Source organism: Opisthorchis viverrini (assembly GCF_000715545.1).
Source record: "Opisthorchis viverrini unplaced genomic scaffold opera_v5_65, whole genome shotgun sequence".
Classification (NCBI taxonomy): domain Eukaryota; kingdom Metazoa; phylum Platyhelminthes; class Trematoda; order Opisthorchiida; family Opisthorchiidae; genus Opisthorchis; species Opisthorchis viverrini.
Genome location: NW_008751721.1, coordinates 106302 through 125194, shown reverse-complemented (window position 1 = coordinate 125194; position 18893 = coordinate 106302). Strand labels below are relative to the sequence as shown.

General features: G+C 43.8%; 1 protein-coding gene across 1 annotated transcript in view; it reads left to right on the top strand.

Moving 5' to 3' along the window:
• The window catches only part of T265_04114 (hypothetical protein), a gene marked incomplete at both ends in the record, with an annotated part of 62717 nt that overhangs the window by 36455 nt on the left and 7369 nt on the right, over positions 1-18893 (top strand). The window contains 6 exons of the mRNA XM_009168772.1: positions 1542-1994; positions 8018-8383; positions 11182-11467; positions 14437-15005; positions 15909-16331; positions 16505-17145. Of these exons, the coding sequence (XP_009167036.1) occupies positions 1542-1994; positions 8018-8383; positions 11182-11467; positions 14437-15005; positions 15909-16331; positions 16505-17145 (2738 nt within the window). The remainder of the gene's footprint in view (positions 1-1541; positions 1995-8017; positions 8384-11181; positions 11468-14436; positions 15006-15908; positions 16332-16504; positions 17146-18893) is intronic.

Sequence of the window (18893 nt, the reverse complement as noted above, 5' to 3'; positions counted from 1 at the left end):
TAGGTTGAAAAATTCAAGAAATCTCTCGCTGCGGAGTGAACATGGGTACCCGCTGTTTTGGTTAAAATACGCCCACAACGTTCTCCAAATTAGTGGCTTCCCTTGCGTATTGTTTTCAATGTATCGTTTCTCTAATGTGTTCGGGCACAAGTCTTCAAAATCACCCGGGGAAAGATGATTCTAAATTTCGTGCACGCATCACACAAGATATTTTGCAACGGCCTTATGCACAGGTGAAAAATAAATAATATATAGTAAAATGTACAGCTACGGTCATCTCCTCTCAAGACCTCTGTTTATTTGTGTTGAATCATCGTTCCCTTGTTCAATGCTCTCCTTTGGCCATGCTTACTAAATGAGCCTCCTGGTGATGGTCCCGCTGACGAAGGCTTTCTTGGTGGTTGTGTCATGGCCTGAACTGGAGAGTGTCAACATTAATTGAAGCTAATCGAAATCCATCTAAGAGCATAATTTTTAAAGTTGTCATGACCTTAATAGTCCCTTTTGTCTTTACTATCCATCTGTTTTCCACCTGGCTAAAAGGCTGTTTTTTGGTCATTTTGGGCATGTATCGGAAAGATTTTTAGCTCCGCCATGTGATCCTGATTTGAAATATCTTCCGCACATGATTTGTGTGCTGTGTGAAACGTATCGTAAACTCTTTCAAATTGATGTTACTTGCCCCCCCCCACACACAGGAATCTTTACAAACCAGTTCAAATCTCTGTATGGGGTCATGACGCAAGCTTCTGTCCTGTTCTTTATCAGCTTACTAAAACTAAACCTCCCCCTTTTTGTATGCTGTTGTCCCGTGTCTCAGGCATGGTTCAACCTAATAAACGACTTTGTCCACTAACTGTTCTCGAGTTCTAGTCTTGAATACGATACTTGTAAGCATCACACATGCTTTGTGAGTACTTGGATTGTCGAAAAATTTGATATCCAGATGCACTGGACTATTTCTAATTGATCTGGCCATGATCTGAATTTCTCTGATGTTTAAAGAGTTGTTCAAAAACTAATTAAAAATCTTACTGGTGTAGATTGTACAAGATAGTGCATTGGAGGCACGACATGATTAGATTGTTAAGCACGAAGCCACCAGTTTACTGAGGAAATTCAGTTGCAAACCCCATGGCTTTTTTCATGCTCTTGATTGGATGGGATGATCAGTTCAGGGTAGGCTGGCGAAAAACTAATCCAAATTTCCTTTTTTAACATTTGCTAAACCAAACCTCAAGTGAAAACTAGGAAGTTGGGAAGATGAGTCGCCCTTTGACCGTGTGCATTCCCTTTACAAAAAGCCATGATCCTTCAACCTAAGGACGTTGTAGTCAGCTCAAAAATTGTTTATTCTAACACGAAATTGTAACAATACCATGCAGTGCTTCGAACAACTCAGCAATTCAGAAGGTTGCCCGTCAGGACTAGTCTATGTTCGTTGGAATGACGTCATCTTCAACTGCGACCCACTCTATTTCATCCTACCTCCAGCCTAAATGTTGACATCTGAATCTTTTTATCCCTTATTTACTCTACAGATACCGGAACCCTCTCATCTAACGGTCCGATTATCCCTGTGAACCTTGTTGTGCGGGCTGTTGGATCAACATGGGCTCGTGTGGGTTGGGAACTGCCGGAGCTCCCAACTCGTCTGCAATCCCAGGTGCTTCTGTTTAAAATAAAATACTATCCAATTAACGTCGATCGGTCCACCATGCAGACCTTTCAGACAGGAACCCCTTCATCAGAGGCCACCGTGATCACGGTTAATTTGAGTGTGCCACTGAATCCCACCACAGCGGCTTCTCAGCAATCGTGGCCGTTCAAAGCGGTCCTTCGAGGTCTTCAGCCGGCAACACAATATGAGTTTGGAGTTTGTTTATTGGATCCCCCTACCGAAGGGGCTAGTTTCCACATGCCAGTGAAGGGCCAAACGATATCCCCTGAGCTATGCTGGAGTATGGTACAGGGCTTTGAGACTTTTGGCAAAAGTGAGTCTTCTTTTTAGCTGTCTGATTAACACAAAACACGATTCCGAAGTTACCAAACACTATCTGCTGTTAATGGTTTGGGTTATTTCAGCGTTAAAGTCAAGTTGACTACCAGCTGCACAGCAGCGGTGCAGTAAATCATCACTTCAGAACAGACCATTTTATTTTCTACTAAGCACCAGTTAAATTTTGACATATTTCTTTGAATCATGCTTATACTTTAGCAAGCTTAAAACTAAATTAATTTTGAAAGTTCACTCATGTTGCCAGCGTACTGTCTTGCAATCTGTGCTTGGAAAACTTTCAGCAAGAAGTGGACGTTTGCGGTCGATACTTTTGTCCTTATTGGAATTATTTTTGACTGTACCGCAAGTGTCAATAATAAAAATGGTCCGATCAAGTGAACCCGCTCCCTAAAAAAGCAACAGCACACAACAGATGCATTTCAGTCCCTTTTCAGAAAGTTATCTTTAATTTGAATGAGGGTCCTCTTGTGTCCCAATTGAACTTGTGCCTTCGATTGGCACCATTACCGGTGAAAGCAACATCAGTATTGACACTGATAATTTGCTGCCATATAGTTTAATTTGAGGCCTTAGAATTTAAAGAAGAGAAGGAGAATAGGTGAGGGAGGGGACTTAGTGCTGACCTATATCAAACATAATGAGGTGCCCACATCTCCAAGCGCCCAATATGACTATCTGGAATGAAACTAACAGCTCGAACGCCTCCGGCATCGATCAGTCACCATTTCTTGGAATGTCTCCTGCCAAGTACGGTCGAGGTCACAAGGACCCCATCCTGAAAGGCGCACTGAACAAACAACATCAAAACCCTTCGAAACCTCCTTCGTCTTCTCCTGCCAATTCACATGCTGTCCACCTCGCGGTCTTCGCTATTCTGTAAGAGGCACAGAAAACAACACTCGTCTCGGTAGGCGGCGTTTCGGCATGCGTACAACATGGTCAAGTCATTGGAGTCGATAGTGCTCGATGTTTTTCGCGATTTAATTACTTGATGCACAACCAACTACCCATTGTCTAATCACCTTGTTACGAATTCGTTGACACCAACTACAACTAGCAGCGCCTCTGAGATGCTCCCAAACCCGAAGACGCCTCACATCAACTGTCCGCAGAGGCCGTGTTTCGCAATCATACAACAATGCAGCCCTTAATGTAGCCTTATACAAGCGATACTTGAGACCCATTGGGGACCGTTTTGGCGCCACGAATAACGCAAGTTAGTGTTGTGTCTTGCTGAACGGTAGTGCAAATCTATATTGGTCCCTTGGCTTCCTGCTCCGCCCATTAGGGTATATCAAAAGGCACGGTAGCTCTACACAGCCCTTTATGGAGACAAAGGAAAATTAGTACAGCTGTATTTATACCGTAGTCACAGAGTGTTCCCCAAGGTCGTGCCAGAATCTCCACGAGGGGACGAGAAGCGTCGAGTCGGATGCTCGACTCGGATTGGCTGGCATTCTGACCAGTCAATGTATGCCTTCGTTTGCTCCATGTCCTGCGCGTGTCACATCCGTCCAAATGATGTGATGTTCGGTTATTAGGGACGGCTGGCCTCCGGACAGTTAGCGAACGGGATTTGGACCTTTGATATTCATGCACTGAATTCATCAGATACAAATCCGTCGGAGCTAATACGGCTACTGAGGCATGTAGAATCCTCCAAAGTTTCCAGCGAATCTCATAGAATTGTAAGGGGTACGTTCAGAGACTACACATTGTGAAGCATTACTTTGTGCTTTGGCGGTGCAGGGCGCATGCCGACAGGTGAATAGATGATCACTTAATTCAACAAGACTTGTACTGCTCCTTCATCTTCAAATATGACGGTGATGTCGTCTGCGCACTCCTGATGGACATGATTCTCACGGTCAAAAATAAGAACACCGCGGTTATGAAGAACTTCCATTGTTCGCCTCAGTATTTCACTATTGATGTGTTGCTGTAACATCTGACAAAGTGGTAAAGTGTGATCGACGCCCGCTTGACGCTCACCAGCCAACGGTTCACGTGCCGCGGTAAGGCGTCGAGGAATCAATGATCTATTGAAGTGCGTGTTCTTCTTGTTCACTCCCCCGTGGGGAAGTTTATGCAAACATCCCTGCAGAACCGAGACAAACTCAGAACGAGTTTTCACTTGAATGATTGGCATGGAAGATGAAGTAGAAACCAGGGTAATTCACATTTGCAAGACCATCAACGATATGCATGGTCATAAAAATGTGCCCTTTCTGGCGCTGCACTTCTTGTTTTGTTGACAGAAATGTGCACTCCGATCTTGTTCACGATAAAATTACCTAGATTCACATTGATGCTGGAATTTCACTTTGTTTTCAGCCTGATTGTACGACTACTCAAAATGCCATTTTTAACGGTGTTTGTACGGCCTTGCTATTCACCGCCGAAAATTGTTTATTAGTACGGTACATTATTCACATGAATATATGACCCGGTGCCATCACAACGAACATTTCCGGAGGTCGTGTCACACCATAACTGAATTGATGTATGGGTGGCATTTCATCCTTAAAAACTGAGTAGTTTGTACACTGCTTGTTCCTTTTAAGAGAATTATCGGTATTCACCTAGAGCTGCTCTAGCTCGAATACTCAAGTCGTATTCCAGTCAAAACCTTGTTCGTTATTCTCTGAGAGAAATCAATGCTAGGTTTAACCTGATGCTTGTTTTATCACAAGGCGTCTTGAAATTAGTAAGAAATCTAGAAGCAGAATTATTTCAGTTGGGCATTCCGGTTAGGCCGCTCTAGCTGATGCGAGTACGAGCCGTGACGGTTAACCATTTTAGCCCAGACAACTGCACCTCTATTCTTTTCACACTAGTGATCCATGCGTGGTATCAATCACTTCATTCCGTCTTCAGTCGGATGATGACTTTCCGTCGGCCAATTTCTTTGAGATTCACAAGCAATAAAACTCACTCATATTCAAAAGATTCTGTCCTCGCTTGAGAAGCATAAATTTAAGTTATTCGATACTCGACCGCGTTCAGATTCCATTTTTAAAAGTGAATTTATTACTGTTACGATGAATTAGCAGTGGGATTTCAGTGCCAAAGACCTCTCTGTATAACTAGATGCCACAATTTCGTTGCAGATTTTTGTCTCGTCAGTCAAGTTTTTGGTACCGTAGTGTTTGCTTGTGTTTCCACAGTGAGACACAGGATTCTTACTAATGCGAAACGGATCTGAACTGACCAGTTCTACTGTGCTTATTGCAGGCATCCACAAGATAGTTTGGAGTTGTTTATGGTCGTAAGCCCATGACATATTAAGTATCATACTACAAATTATTGAGAGTTGACACGTTCCATAATTGTGACTAATTAGATGTGCTCGGGTTCAGAGATTTTCACAGCTTATTCGTGGACTTGCGTCCGTTCTACTGTCAGTCTTACAAGGATCCACCGACTAGATGCCAGCGTGCACTCAGCCAAACATTCCCGCTTCTACGACTGAGTGGATATGGAATCAAATTTACAAGCTCGTGTTTCTTCCAGAATGTTTGACTGATCTACATTCAATTCGGATAAAGCATCATGATCAATACACTATAGTAAAACATGTTGGTAAAAAGCTTTACCACAAACCGATATCATTTATACAACCCTAGTCTCTTGATGCATTTCAAGCTGACTGACACTTTATAGACTGCAAATGGCAGTGCCTACTAGTCCGTATTATTGCGTTATGGCAGCTGAATACTGGGGTTAATTCCACTAATTAACGGGGTGTGGTACAGAAGTTATACACCATCGTACCGTGGTAGATCGTTTTTACAATACATAGAAAGCAAGCCCGGTTGCGTCAACTCTAACAAAATCGGAAAATGTCTTACCGGCTGTCATCCATCAAGATCTCAATGCCTACTTCAGATTAGGCCTATCGACTGCCATCTCTGCAAGAAAAAAGCAGTTTCAGCTTCTCTGTGAAGCTGTTGTAGTCAAAGCCTGCCAGATCGACTGATTCTGTGCAGATTGCCAGACCTGTTAGGAGATAACGGGTTTGTCCGAGCGTGCGCTGCCAGCGTGTGTAGCAAGAATTAATCACTTATGAATATAGAGCTTGAGACAGCCAGTAGCCTACTGTTCAGCTCGGCAAGTCTGGGCGGAAAAAGCGAAAACTGCCTGAAAAATTGATTGTAGCATTGCATCATCGGAAGTTTAGTGGATGAAGGCCTGAGGCACAGTTAAGCGATTAGGATGGCCCTGTTCCTAGTTGATGGGTCCATGAAAGGCTTGATCATGTTGGTAGAGGATTCACCTTTGCGCACAAAGTTGGAGCAAGTAGTCTGAAAGCGAACGATATGCTTGAGTTTAGTGTTAGTTGGCCGGCAAATAATGCCAGGTTATTCGAGTGGTTGACTGGACACCTGTGAGTACTAGGTGATTTGGGATTGAGTAGTTGGTTTAGCCCCCGTTCCGCTCGATCTTTGTGACAGCTACCATGTAATGCGACTAATCAGGCTTGTGAAGCGTGCAACGCAGATCACCAGTGAAAAACCGAGGACCAACGACTTGCCTTCAGGGTTTGTTTTGCGCAATAACATAGTAGAACGAATGCTTGGATCTAGAAGTTCAGATGTTTCTTTAAATAATATTCTTATACGACGTGTAATATATCCCGGAGCATTGCCATTTCTAAAACAAAGTGTCTACTACACAAAATTTGCCTGTTCCGCTAATAATTCACGCAATCGAAATTGGGTTCGTTTAATAGAAAAATATGCTCCTAGGACATTCAGGATGATGGGCTCAAAGTGACTAAAGCACAGGAGGTCAATCCTAGTGACGAAAGAACTATCACCGGTAACAAAAGTGACTATGTATGTTGCTTCCTTTTGGTAGTGCTACTCAGAAAACGCTCAAGTTTACATAACTGTGGTTTGCAGTTTGCAGTTTACAATTGCCCAGTTGGGACAACTACGACAAATAATCAGTCTTAGACTGCTTTACTCTTGTTTGCATTTGTTGCATAGACTAACCGGGGGGTCGGGCCCTTGTCATGAACGACCAGTGCGTATCTTTCAAAGTTCTTGGAATTGAAGTTCTAAAGTTCGGAAAACCAAATAGTGGACACAGGCTACCCGGTCATCTCAGGTGGATACATTAAATATCGGTTGCTTTGCCCCAACGAAGTGACTGAGAATAGCATGTCAGTTACTTTCGAAACTGATCTAGTCGACCAGCATCATATATCAAACTCATAATCTATGTGCTCACAGTGTTTGTCTATCAAGCCGCCGTTGAAGAGTTCCTGAATATTGGTTTTCCAGGTCACTCCGGTTCCTATATTCAGCAGTCAAGTGTACCACCTGTGCTCTAATACGACCTCCCAAAACACACATCTGACTAACAATCCGCCGGGACACTTGGTCAGCACTCATTGTGATTTCAGACATTTTGATTCCCCTCCACCGCGCTCTAAAAGATCTTTTTAACTGCTGGTTTTAGAAGCAGATCCAGGCTACCATCCTGTCCCCAAACTTGTGGTAAATCTATAAAATCATTCCTCAAGATTTTAAGAGCTCTTCAGTCTGGGCTGCTTACAGTGGAAGGCATACTCTGAACTTATCTGGATGTTACCCAGTCCTACCCATTACATTATTTTACTACCAGTTATTCAAAGAATTCGCTCAAATTTTCAATGATAACAGTCTGTCTGCACTAGACTTTCTATGGAGTTACAGTGAATAAAATCCCTTAGCTTGTTCCAAACTGCATGACGAACGGCTTGGAATAATTAATGCCATCCTAGGCTTCACCACATAAATACGATTCACCAGTGGCAATGCATTCGCCAGAAGCGACCATCATCGCATAGTGTCGTCCAGTTACGTGTCTTAGATCGGCCGTCACTGAGATCTGTACAATCCAAACTTAGTTGAAAGCAAACAGAGGGAACCAGTTTTATCCTTGAATCAGACTCTGTTTACTGATGGTTTCTGATCTCAAACTTCCATGTACACTGGATCAACCTTATAGACCCATCAGACGCGCCTACGAATATTCGAATCTCCGTACCACGGGAAGTAGTCGACCCCCTCGCGCAAAACGAAGTGGGTGGACGTGAAAGTAAACCGTCTTCAGCGAAATCCGGTGTGCTTGTCCGTCTCCACTGGGATGCACCTTTGCGGGCCAATGGAGAAATAGGGGCCTACGTAATCTACCTGAGTGCAGATCGATCGAAAAGTGTTAATGATTGGTCAGAACACACTGTCCCTGGTAGTATGAACTCCGGCAACTTACCCGGTCTACAACCGAAGCAGATCTACTTCCTGCGAATGGTAGCCCGAAACAGACATGGGACATCACCGTTTTCCCCAGTGGTTGCCTTCCGGACCCCAGACTGTGAGTCCATTAATCGGATACGTTGTAGAAAACATAAATTTCTTCGAAACAATGAGTTTGGTTAGCAGATTACAGTTTGGCGTATCGATTTTTAATGCGGTAAATCGTATCAGCAAATAATCTGTACGATATCGATTAAATCTATCAAAGTGAAGTGTGGTGATACGGAACGCAAGTTACTTTGCTTGTGGCATTGTACTGTATCACACTAAGACCTACCAGTGACACTCCGAATTAATTCAAGTAGTGAACGATGAACGTGACGTCCAAGCCTGGCGTTTGTCCCCAAGATGAAGCACACGGTTCAATTAAGTTTACCTTCAGTCCTTGAGGTAAAAGGCAGGGTTCAATCAAGTTGTCAAAGAGCGGAGATAATGGTATCAGCTATTGCTGTAAGAAACTTGGACCTGGGGAAAAGCGCTCACTCTGGGGTGATGGTCTGTTTATGTAAGTAAGCTGTAGGTCGGTCTTACTTTTATTAAGTTGGGATATTTGGGCCAACCTCAAAGCTGAAGAAGCGCATAGCTTATTACGCTATCCATCAAAACCCATCACAAAACTTCGGGTTTCTGGATTCCCCCAAACTGTGCAGCAGTCTGCTCCTATGCCTGGTTCGGGCTGTGAGTTTACATTTGTTCTGCACGATTGCAAAGCCATTATACGCCCAGAGAGTGAGACATGTGGACGTAAAAATGGGGTCGATTACTACCGTCAGACATTTTCCAAAGAGATTCAAAACAAGTTTACTCTGGTTCGTTCAACAGAAATTCCACTGTCAGTTTATTTGTTCTGCCCGATTGCAAAGCCATTATGCGCCCAGAGAGTGAGACATGTGGACGTAAAAATGGGGTCGATTACTACCGTCAGACATTTTCCAAAGAGATTCAAAACAAGTTTACTCTGGTTCGTTCAACAGAAACTCCACTGTCAGTTTCATTGCTGCTGGAATACAGAATAGGGCAAGGGTGATTGATGGCTTTTAACACATTTTCTTGGTAGCGTTTCACATCTGTCACTGAAACATTCCCTCACAGTAAATGTGAGGCCTGTGAACAATAGAATTTTACGCCGTCGACCTACGTAGGTGTCCTTGACAGCCTTGGTTATCAACTCTTCTGTGCCCAGCGGAGAGGAACTTAGTGGGTTCGTTGAATGGTGTGCATTTCAGCGCACACTCTTCAGCACTGCAATCAGTTGACGAACTGGGACATCAGGGTCAAGAGTAAACAATAGACCTCGCGACCACCAACCCCAAAAAACTCCCATTCGGCAAACTCCAACCCATCGACTATGACACGCATACTGATCCATCAGTGGGAAGGGAGGAGGGAGCGAGGACTCCCGTTCGGCAAACTCCAACCCATCGACCATGACACGCATGCTGATCCATCGGTGGGAAGGGGGGAGGGAATGAGCGAGTGAGTGAGTGAACAACGCCCACTCGCGCCCAATCAGCGAAGCAGCCATGACAGATGAGAGAGAAAATGGACAATGAATCATGTGAGACCGCATCAGAAAGACCCGTCAGGCATCAAATGACAGTACACATCGGCTGAGCGTGTGCGTATATGGACGCACCTATTTATGACGTGGATGTGTGATCGCACCTTAGTAAAAAACAAATCTTGGTGGATTCCTTATCCTGTTTCCCAATGGCCAATCAGCATAAACAAAATGTTCGGTTTGGCCGCCAGCGATTGAAAATCTTTGATCCTCGTGCGAATGTGGAGTGCGGGTGGTGCACAATCATTAGGTGCGATTTCACTGCAGCAAAGTAGTGCGCACTAAAGCGGCATTCAAGATATATGTTTGCAAGATTTTTTGTGCCTACCTTGATGGTGTTTATTAAGGTTGTTTCTGCATACAAATTTCCTTCCACGGATCAGGGTTTCCAAAAAAGTTGAAGGATTCCCCTTCAATAGACATTAATGGTGTCATTTGTCGACAGATATGCAGCGACATCACCGTCATCATCGTCATCATCTACTGAATAACATCATTGTCCAAAAATGACATTTGGATGCTGTGCAACCAAAATTTACGTAAGTCTTAGATTGAAGAGAAGAATTAAAGTGAATAGGGAAGGGACCGACCTACAACCCAGGCACTCGTTCAGAAGCTGGATAGAAAGTGACAACTGCAACCCAACTGGCATCGGTTCGCAGCCCTACCTTGCAGCGCATCCTATCGCGAACATGGGTAGTCATGCGAATCTCATAGGTGGTCAAAGTTAGACCGCCTCTCTCTTCTTGCGTCATTCTGAATTGAGCACGGGGAACAGTACGACTATTCGGTATGTGTAACACATGGCCTAGCTAACGCCGATTCTGGTACTGGACACATTCTTCCCTGAAAGTTACACAACCCGTTGCACAACCGAGCACTTATTTCCTAGTATTCTAGTTGCGGATCCGCCGATACTATGACCCATACTTCCGAAGCAATGGTTACCGATTATCCGGTAATGTCTGTTTCGTTGTGCTTACAGCCACACGACAAAACAACCCTTAGTGTGGCTGAAACAAGCGTCTCATTCCTTGAGGTAGGAACATTGTCCATGTTCATTCCCACAGTGTATTTACAGCCAAGCTTTGAGTGGATATTTTTGGTTATTTACTGAACATTATTAATGTTGCTCAGGAATCCGGAATCCAATACCCCATAAAACTAGAGGGTTCGCCCTCTCGTGCTGGTGTCGGTAACTATGGATAAATGTGCACATAAACAACTAGATCAGTAGTCTTAAAAAATCACTCAATCACTTTGCTTTTTAATCAGTTCATCTCCTTATTACACAGCTAATGGGCAAGGAGGTGGAATGATCCGATTGTCAAAGACATACTATGATGCCCGTGAAATATTCGAGCCTCTGGATACAGTGATTCCAGCGGGGGTTGATCAGAATCAGGCAGCTGGAGTTCGCCCTTCAACAAACGCAGTCGACGAAACCAGTGGAGCGGATCAACTCCGTTGGATTATCGTTGGCTCGGTACTCGGTGGTACCGTGGTAATCGTACTGGTTGCCACAGCGGTGCTGTTCAGTCGATGTCGAAAGTCGCGGAACTCACTGGGGATAATGAAACGGTAAGCTTACTTTGAAGGTTTGGTCAGCTGACCAGACGGCGTATTAACTACTGATTCGGGCTAGATGAATAATAGTTCACCTTTCAAATTTGATCCTTAAATTCATCTGCTATTTATGAGGAGACAACGGTGGCGCCTATTCCATGACCACTTTCCTCTGCCCTATGATGAAACTGTTCCAGAACTAGGAACAGCTTAGCGTCCAACTACCCATATGCAGCACGGAAGCTTAACCTATGGTCGAAATCAGTAGTATTAGGGTAACAGTTCTAGCAAAGAGGGAGAAATAACCTGACACCTTCTATTAACGTTTCCAGCCACACGACAGGGAGTTTCTAAAAGTAAGCTATCACATAAATAAGTGTGCCGGAAATTGGAGAATGATGTAGGGCTGTCAGTTAGGTTCATGATACCAAGTTCTCTACAACACCGAATTATCACAGAATAATGACGGCTGAGTGGCACCGAGGAACAATAGAATCGGTATGCCTCGTCGTCGTGTTACTGAATATCCTATGGAAATGAAAGAAACAAAACGAAAAATTCATTCATATACAAATGCGTTGAGCTGATCGAAGTATGTTTCGTCCAAACAAATCAATCCAAGCCGTAAAAGTGAGTCGTAAAACAAATCAAAATTATTTAGTTGCCTAGTGCTGATCCTACATGCGTAGTTACGGGACGCTAGCTTTACAGTGGGTCATATACAATATGTAAAAATAGATTTCCGGCTAATTTGCCGCTTCGGTCTTAAGACTCAGAGTCTTTTGCACAAAGAATGTTGTCTTTGGCGAAATACACTCATCTGCGAACTAATTTGGCTTTGCGAGAGATCTATGGTTTGTGATGTTTCCAGACAACTGAATGTGCTGACCAGGCCGCCTCAGGTTGCAATTGCTATGATATTCGGGATATCGCGATACATGTACATCTTTGTAATGTACTACTCATTAGGTTGCTGAAATTCGTCGACAACCCACTACCGGTTTCGCCCTTCTTGGGGCTCATCAGGTAGGCGCAGTCTCCTAGTTTCCGTTGACCTTATGTTCTACTTGGAACCAAATTGCAAAAAATTAGCTAAATACACTCATTTGCAAACTAATATGATGTTGCGAGAGACTCATCTGCAACCCAGCTGAATCTCTCCCTTGTGATGTTTCTAGTCTTTGGTCTGAATTTTACAAAACAAATACGTGTGTCTAATTCTGCATCAGTCGCTGGACTAGTTGAGTTAACACGTTATATTGATAGATTTGAACCTAAAATAGTTGGCGGCATTCATTAATCAGATTTGGCACCACATTTACGGCAAGAAAGTCACTCGGCAAACCCATCCATTTTTCATTTTCAGTTCAATGAGGCAAATGAAAAGTAGTGCACCCAATTCTTGACTCGTGTATGAGTTGTGGGGATTTGAAAGTTTACTTGCTGATGCTTTTCGAGCCGTCAAAAATTCGGTCAGAATTTGGATTGACTACCTTCCAATCATTACCTAGTTTCAAACAGTTCAGTGAGACAGGCGATGGAGATTCAAATATTTTGCTTCAGACTATCTGTATTACAGAGATTTCTGTTCACACATGGTCTGCAAATTCACCTGTGCCGTAACCCTGCGTGTGACGTGCGCAGGTTTCTCATAAGCAACTTGTTGATTTCTTCTCATACTCGCCGCCAGCTTTCGTGACGTTGTTGACTGATCCCTGACTTACTGTGTTCACACCAAATTAAGTAAATATGACGGGCCACACAACATTGATTCCTGTGCATGTACTGATTACATTCTATACAGCTTAGGTCATGTGTGTTACGTGCTTGAGTGAACTCTTCAAGCAGCAGAGTGACATTTTTTACTGCGCTGAAGTGAATAGTAACACCACTGACACAGATGGTCTTGTCTCTGTGATGGTGCCAGCCCCCTTCTGTGAAAAAAAAGCAAAAACCAAGACTACACCGCTCGTCCAGTTCAGTTAGCTGTGCTACTAACCCGCCCAGGAAACTACCGCTATGAGAAGAGAGTGATAGGAGGGAAATTGCCTATAGGAACCCAAGATGATAGAACATGTTGAAGAAACGACGACACATAATAAACCTAGCGTGGAATTTCGAAATTGGGAACACTACAGTTTCCTGTTAGAGACTCCAAGTAGACTGACCTGTAAGAGCGTTATTCTTTGTGGAACAGCCTCAAACAGTCAGCCAAAGAAATACAGTTCGATTTATTCAGTAACCTTGAACTTCTTGCCCATCGATGTCTGCGGAGCATTGCCCAAGTCGGGGGGGAACACTGAACCAGTGACGCTGAAGATTTATTCAGAACCTTGAACTTCTTGCCCATCGATGTCTGCGGAGCATTGCCCAAGTCGGGGGGGAACACTGAACCAGTGACGCTGAAGTACGTGGAATGGTTTTCTAAAGGAATAGCTTAAGATAGATGACCTGATCACACTCCACAGTGTGCGCGGGATCGGTGCCCGTGTACCATTCGGCGGACTTCCTCGAAGGACTCCTTCCGCACGAACACGCACAGTGTGGGAACGTGCCAGGGGAGTTTGTTTTGAACTCAAGTACCCAGGGCACGCTCAGATCCGAAACTTACGCAGTTCTGTAGCAAGTGTTTATTTAAAAACATGATTACATCGGCAAACTGATTTCAACATATCACTCACATTGTTTACTTACAACCTTTGCGGCATACACAAATGGGTAAGCTATAATATTCGAGCGTTTAATGCAACCCAGATATCGTGCCACCAAAATAAGCTTTTCTGTCGGAGACTACATGGGAGTAGACAGTCGACTGACAGTTTCACCAAAGTTTGTTGGAATAAGAGCGCTGTTTCCAAAAGAACCGAACACAACCTTACTATAAATTAAGCTGGGAAGAGGATTCAAGAAATCGAATAACGAAGCAGCAACTTTGGTTTACTGCGAATTGAAAAAAACTAATATAAACGTATCCTTTCCTATAGGTCTACCTCCAAGCAACCCTACATGCCAGGCTATCCAAACGTGTATCGATCGGACACAACCAGTCCTACTGATGTCAACACGAAAACAGCTAGTTTCTCCTTACAAGATCCTTGTCATGGAGGGTGCAGTGTCACTGGAAGTGGAGCAGGCGGGTCGAATAGTGGGTGCCACCTGACTGGATGTACTTTATCGGACAACTCACCTGTGGACCCTAGGCCTTCAAGTCATGAATGCTCGGGGCATCACCCACCTGGAATCTATCGTCCCTGTTTGGATTGGTCCACACCGAATCGGATGCACGCTTCAAAATGCCACATGACAGGAGTAGAACCAAAATGTTGTGCTGCCTTATCTGACTCCAGCGGGCCTATTTGGACCCAACTGACGACAGTCATTCCTGGTTGTATCGACGACAGGCACTCGACAACTGCCGGAAGCGATATCGATACTCCCGGTTCGTGTTCTGGAAGCTCACGGAGATTCGATCCCGGAATAGGACGAAAACAGTCCAAGCGGAACGAAGGTTCTGAATGTTGTGACCATGGGTTTCATGGACAAGGTGGATACGGTAAGCTGTATTCGCAGGCACGTCTTTCGTAGCAATGTTATGCTCCTCTGCTAAGCTTGAAACATGTCTGGGTTATCAGAAACTAGCACCCTTATTTTGCAAGGTAAAGTTGGTTGCCAAATTTTAGTCATAGGTGCTGAAGTTTCCCACTTATTAAGTTTATTAGCGTCATCAGGCAAAGTCCTAGGACTACAAGCCCGTTTCAACTATTACTTATGTTCTGGCTAGGGCACTTATCGACTCCTTGCACGGTTCCTGAATTTCGATCATCAAGAAACTAGACTTCACCCGTCTAGTGGTACAGCAGGGTATCAATACATGACAGTAGAGTGGCGTTTCGGCAACTCTATCAGAGTTCCGCGGTATTTCCTTCAAGAGTAGCAATGAAATTCTTCAATAAACCTTTGAATGGTACAGCAGGGTATCAATACATGACAATAGAGTGGGGTTTCGGCAACTCTACCAGAGTTCCGCGGTATTTCCTTCAAAATTAGCAATGAAATTCTTCAATAAACCTTTGAAACAGAGGTAACTTTTACGTCCGCTCACACGCCAGACATGGCCAAATGAAGTATCGAGGAAGTAACCACGGATAACTCTATGCAACAGTTCTCACTCACTTCTCGCTCACAGTCTAGGCTATCACCTTTTATAAGATATTTTTGGATGACATTGTATCGAAAAATTAGCGTACTCTTGCCATTCAGTTCTCAGTTGTTTGTTGGGATTATTCATCTAAATTTTGTTTGGCAAGTACTTTTACTCCCTTCGTTGAATATCACTGCGTTTCAGTAGAGCACACATCAAACTGCCGCAATCAAATGGTGTGGAACCAGACAGTGGGCGAAGGGCTTACCCGAGACATGACCACCTCCTTCCTGTCTTCAAGCAAACACCGCCCAGGACTGGAGCTTAGCTCAGACCCTTTTAATCACGACCGTGGTGAACACATTCAGCAAAATAACGCATACCGACCCATAGCCAACAAAAGACGTTTAATGAATGGATACCGAAACGATATTGAAGAGCGCTCCCCTGACATGTGTGTTGTTCAACAGAGATCGATACCAGCCCCTATGGTTGCTTTCACCGGTAGCGGGAGTTTGAACGATGATGAGGCCATCACGTCATCGCCGGCAAGCAGTTCCGCCGGCAGGACTTCAGCTAACTTGCCCCACTGGTCACCTATGAGAAAGTATCACCCACTGGGACAGCAGTCAGCCCAATCCGGCTTCTATCCCCATGACAAATCAGAACCGATAAGCCCCCAGAGAAGCCGCGTCAACCATTGTCAGATGCGGCTGGACAGTAGGAACAACTCCGATTGTAAGTTTTCTACTCTTCAACTATTAGTAGTATAAAAACGTAATGGTTACTGACCTCGATAATCACACTGTTGATCAGAGATAATATTTTCTGACACGGGAAAATGTAGGTAATGCTTTCACACGAGCAGCCCTATTGAAATCACCAACACAGAGTCTTACCCTTTTCTCTAGCAAACAAATTTGGAGGAAAGTCCTCTTACTCGTCGAACGCCGGAGATCATGGGAATTACGGAAATTTGATGGTCACAAACCGAGTGAACGCAATGAGCTCAGATTACGCATCGCAACAAAGCAGTCTGAGTGAGTCTAATCCCAAAGTGTACGCTTTTCCGACACTTCTTGTCAGCTCTAATTCAAATCGATCACGCATTTTTCTGACTATTGCAGGCAATCCATCGAGTGCATCCAGCGCAGTTGGAAACGGATTTTCCCCCGAAAGACCCTTCGTGAGCAAGACCAACATTATGACAACCTGCGATCAGCGAGCCAAGGACATAGGCCTTTCGTTTGCTCTGGATCGTGTCCCGACTCCTGAACCAACTCCGAGACCAGCTCCACTTAACCGCTTAGCTGGGGGGAAGATGAGTCAACCTGAGGAGATGGGAAATCGTTGGAATATTGAAAAGTTGGAAGACCTAATTGGCAGGACAAAACTAGGACCAGATACTGCCACATCATCACCAACCCTGGTGAAAAAAGCCCAGCTATCCTTTCTGGGTTCAGGACAAGAGGAAATTATGAAAAATCGGGACGGATTTTCTCACGAAAACACTCCGGAAACGGTGGATAGCATTTCCGAAAAGCAGTTGGTTGTAAGTCTTATAGGTGGTATTTCATTTTCACGTTAACTTTGGCAGTCATTTCTATTCCAAAGTTCGAAAAATGATCCACGAATATCATCCAACTAATCCTAGACAACAACAAGATTGTAGCGGATATAGTGTGCGTTCTGTACCGGTCATCAATGATGGACATCTGTTGTTTGGACCGAGATATCATTCACTGCGAAATTCGCCTTCTTCAAGGAGTTTGTGAATATATTAGATTTTAAATAGCTCAAACTTCTAATCTGCATGATAGGTTCACGAACAGAACAACAAAAAAGTTGCACAATCGAGCTACCTATATTCCTTATGAGGTCTGAATTTCGAAGTCTTTACTTAACTTACATTTTCTTAACTTTACCTGAACACCGTTTTGGAACTTGCAGAGCCGTGAATACGTCACTTTTAGGTCTCCAGACCCGGCCTGGTGCAATCATACCCAATGAACTTAGTCTTTCGCCTCACAGAGTTTCGTTTTCCCGAAGGTAATATATGCCCAGGACCATATCGTGGATATAATGCCGAGTGTCACCTGTTATTCGAATAAGCTTTCATCCAAATAATGGACGTGGTACATCACTGCGAATTGTCTTGCTTCCTTTTTTCGATGACTGACGATTTCAGCGACCAGGTTATCGATCTTGTTCCAAGAAATACTAAGGTTACATTAGAAAACGATTTTGATGTGATCAGGATGGTCACCTCGCATCAAGATTGCTTTCTAATTTCACATTATTATTTCTTGTAATGAAAGCAACTAACTTGTCGCTGCAATCGTCAAACGTCGGCTGCATTAGTTTTCTCACCATTCATCCGATTGCTGTTCCCTGCCATAACACAGTGTTGGTTGTCAAAACTCGTTGCAAATAGACAAATTTTTGTGCTGATATCATGCTATAAGCAGTGAAAGATTTGGTAGCCACCTTGAGTAATTTAAAATCGTGGCCAATCGAAATGCTGCCTGCACAAGTACAACAGACGAACAAAGCCTGGTTCAACTGCTACTAGCAGACGTGGTAAAAGCGTCATACTGTGTGGCAATCGACCGTGTAGAAATGATGTCATGAAAATTTTTCCTTATTTCACACATTACAACGTACGATATATACTGGGAACAACTGGTAATGTAGGCTGTCTCTGATAGGAAGGTTGCACAGTTGGGTTCAGTGATTTTGTCCAAACACCAAATTTCCTAATGTCATTGACCAGAAGCGATCGAGAATCAACTGGCTCACTTTAGTAAGAGGATCAACAACTCTTCATCACCGCGTCATTGGAAAGATTTACGCTTGGTTCTCATTTATAAAGTACTTTCGATTCTCTAGGTTCAGATGCTCGCTCCCAAAGTTTTTATGAAACAATAATGTCGTTACTTTCGCCGATGAGTTTAGAAATATAGAGAAAAAATCTGTGACACAGATCCCGGCCGACATTTACACATTCCTGTGTGCATGTGGCTCGAGTAAATCCCCTGAGTTTGAGGGCGGTTTTCTTCGCTTTGTTATTTTCAATTTCAACTTTGGATGCTTCGGTGAATTCGGCTTAGATGTCCAACTGTCTAAATATGTCCATTATTTTCGAACAAATGCTCATCTCAATGGAGCCATCACACGTGATTCAAATAGTCCGGAATAGCCCTGAATATTATGCGTGGGGTACAAGAAGCATTTCAGGAAACAAGCACTAAGTGCTTCTTTGGTCCATCGTTACAACCGACCTGAATCTTCCGAAAATTC